This window comes from Humulus lupulus, chromosome 5 (assembly GCF_963169125.1).
Source record: "Humulus lupulus chromosome 5, drHumLupu1.1, whole genome shotgun sequence".
NCBI lineage: Eukaryota > Viridiplantae > Streptophyta > Magnoliopsida > Rosales > Cannabaceae > Humulus > Humulus lupulus.
In genome coordinates this window covers 223,182,962-223,186,586 of record NC_084797.1, presented here as the reverse complement: position 1 = coordinate 223,186,586, position 3,625 = coordinate 223,182,962, and the positions used below count along the sequence as shown (strand labels likewise).

Sequence of the window (3,625 nt, the reverse complement as noted above, 5' to 3'; positions counted from 1 at the left end):
TAATTTAATTTATATTTATTTTATAGGAAATTTGTCGTATTTTATTTGCTCTTGAAAAGCAAGAAAAATGAAGAAAAAAGTAGCATTTTTGAGAGAAAAGCAAAGGAAAATGGCATGATGCCTTCAACAACCCACTGGGCCACACCTGCCTCAGCACCAGGCCCACGCCTCCCTGCTGCACCCCTGGGCCCGAAGCCTCCCAGCTAGCCCCCACGAGCCTATAGCCCCTTTGGCCTACTCGGCCCATTCGCCTGCCTCCAGTCCAGGCCCGAAGCTCCCCACACAGCCCACCTGCCTCCCACGCAGCCCACCAACTTTTGGCCCACCTACCACCAGCAACCACCCAGCCACTTTCCCATCTTCTTGAGCCCAAAAATTGTCCCTTTGTCCAAAAATGCCACATTTTCACCAAACTTTTCTACATATTTCACCACAAAATCATCATCACACCCTACAATTTACCCTTACTTGCCATATTATTATTAATTTAATTAATCTAATTAATTTTAATTGATTATTTTAATAATCTCATTTTGGCTATAAATATGTAATTTCAAGACCATTTCGGAGGTGCTTAATTTTTGGGGAACCATCATCTTTCCTACCATTCTCTCTTCCATTTTAGTGTTTTTCAAGAGCATTTTCATGTATGTATGTATTTTATTTATTTTTTAATGGGATAATTGTGGCAAAAGTACCCAAAGTTTGGGTTTTGTACGCAGCATAGACCCAAAGTTTATTTTTAGTGGCAAAAGTACCCATAGTACCAAAAAGTGTTATTCCGTTTGGTTTTCTCCGTTTGTGGCTTCTTGGTGTACACATGTATGCACCAGATAATTCAGAACATTTCCTAAAATAAATGAAAATAAATAAATGGGAGCTTTTGTTTTAAAACACGATATGAACCCAAAATACCCAAAGTTGTGTCTGAAATCGACCAACCACCACCTGAGTGACCGACCACCACCTGAGTTTGCCTGAGTTTGAAACCCGAGCTGTTCCGACCACCACCTAACCCATTTCGACGGTGACTTCGCTTGACGATGTCGTGGAGGCTTGCTTCAGAGCCTGGTCCCAGTTATGGTAAGTTTTTATGTTCTATTTCGTAGAGTTTTTATGGTCCCAGTTTGGTGTGCTGCCCCATACTAGCAGACACATATTTTTTTGTTATTTTCTTGTGTTGTAGCATCGAATGCTTTGGTGTGCTGTCCAAAAACTGAACAAAAGTAGATGTTGTTATGTCCCACATGTCTGTTTTGGGTGTTTTGAATTTGTGTGGTTTTATTATCTGTTTTGGGGTTTTTAATTGGTTTTGTTTTATGTGTAATAGTCATAGATTTTGACATTGGTTTTTGTATTAAATGGATAGGAAAAAATTCTGAAATGTTTACTTTAGTGGTGCATCATGGGGGCACATGTTCAAATATTGATGGGGATAGAAAATATGAGGGTGGAAGTGTGTCCTTTTTTGATGGTTGTGAGTATGACTGTTTTGGTCTATTGGACATGGAAAGATTGGTGAAAGAGCTTGGATACCAACTTCCATTTGATTTCTGGTTTGTATAAAAAAATCAAGCAATCAAGGATGGTAAAAGTATTGTTATTGATAAAGATGTACTGGAGATGTTTGATGATATGCAGTTATGGGGTTATAGTTATGTGGATGTGTATGTTAGTGGTCCTTATATCCCTAATGAGCATGAAACTAGGGAGGCTGTTTATGAGGATGTTGCTAATGAGGATTATGGTGAGGATGATGGTGATGACCATGGTGAGGATGATGGTGATGATATGGAAGAACCAGTGGTTACACAAGTGGAAAAACTGGGCAAAGGTCAGCATGGGGCCCAATCAGAAGCCCAATAAGTTGGTGATTTGGGCTAGTCATCGAGGCCTAATATACCTCAGCCCAATGAAGGTGACTTTGTGGAGCCAGAATATGCCCTAGATGAAGAGGAAGTTAGGCAGCAAGAGAACATCATAACACCACCAAGTCAATGGTGGAGCACTGTGAATGAAGTATACACTCAAGTGGATGGGGATATTTCAGATGGATTCGAAGATGAGGAATATCTAAACAGCCTAAACAGTGATGATGATGAGCCTATTCCTAGGATAAGTAGAAGGCAATTTGTACCTACTGATGAATGGGCTGATTTCAAGTTTAGTGTTGGGTTGGAATTTGCAAGTGTTGAACAGCTTATAGAAGCTCTAAAGGAACACTTCATAAGCAAAGACAGAGAATTCAATTACCTCTTCAATAATCATACAAAGTTAAAGGCTATTTGTAAGGCCACTGGCTGTGGGTGGTCTTTGTATGCTCGGGTCCTAAAGAGGGATAATTTGACATTTCAGATTAACACCTTGGTGGATGAACACAACTATGGGATTAGGTTAAATAGCAAGCTGGTGGATGCACCTTGGTTGGCAAAACACTTCTTACCCCAATTCAGAATGAACCCAAACATGCACTATGCAAACTTCAAGGAACTCACTTCGAACAGTAAGTTTTCTCACCCTAGTAGACACATATTTTATGCTGCAAAGAATAAGGCTCGGCTAATGCTTGAGGGTTCTGTGGCTGAGCAATATGCAGTGCTTCATGATTATTGCAAACAACTAATGAAACTGATGCCAGGCAGTACTACCATTATTAAAAGCAATATGGTGGCTGATAGGAGGGTGTTTAAGAGGGCCTACATATGCTTAAAAGCATGTAAAGATGGCTTTAAGTCTTGTAGGCCTTTGGTTGGCTTGGATGGATGTTTTTTAAAGGGGTATTGCAAAGGGATACTACTTGCAGCTGTTGGTATTGATGCTGAGAACTCTATGTTCCCAATTGCTTATGCAATATGTGAAAAGGCAAACACTGAAACATGGACATGGTTTCTGACTCTATTGAAGGAGGATTTGAGTGAGGTAGATCATAGAAATTTTACAATGATCAGTGATAGGAAGAAAGGCTTATCAAATGCCTTGTCCACTCTCTTTGAAGGTGCAGAGATTAGATTATGCGTGAGGCATTTACATTCTAACTTCAAGAAGGAGTTCCCCGGTCTATTGCTAAAACAAAAATTATGGGCATGTGCGCGAGCATCAACACCTGAAGAATTCAAGAGAAAAATGGCTGAACTAAAGGGTGTTAATGAGAAGGCCTTTGATTGGCTAATGAAGAAAAGTCCCTCTGAATGGTTCAAAAGTCATTTCAAGACCGATGTTAAATGCGACATGCTATTGAACAACCTCTGTGAAAGCTTCAACACTGCAATATTGGATGCAAGACAGAAGCCCATTATCACTTTGCTTGAGAAAATTAGGTATTGGTTGATGAGTAGGTACTATGTGAAATGAGAGAGTGTAAGCAAATGGATGCAGCCTGTGGGGAAAAGGATCATGAAAGTGATAGAGAAGAATAAATCAGTTGCCAGGCATTGTCAATGTGCCAGGGCTAATGCTCATAGGTTCCAGGTGCAGTATAAAGACTTCGAGTGTTTTTCTGTGAATTTGGTTGAGAAGGTCTGCACTTGCAGACTTTTCCAACTCTCTGGGATACCATGTGGGCATGCCTTATCTGCCATATGGAGTGGTAATCTCAATATCATGGACTTCGTTGATGTTGCTTATA

General features: G+C 40.2%; 1 protein-coding gene across 1 annotated transcript; it reads left to right on the top strand.

Annotated features, from left to right (window-relative positions):
* The first annotated feature begins 1,043 nt into the window (after positions 1–1,043).
* Positions 1,044–3,351, top strand: LOC133779988 (uncharacterized). Its single transcript, XM_062219878.1, has 4 exons — positions 1,044–1,083; positions 1,370–1,556; positions 1,656–1,834; positions 1,937–3,351. Exons 1-4 carry the CDS (start codon positions 1,044–1,046, stop codon positions 3,349–3,351), a joined length of 1,821 nt encoding a protein of 606 aa, XP_062075862.1.
* Positions 3,352–3,625: the final 274 nt, after the last annotated feature.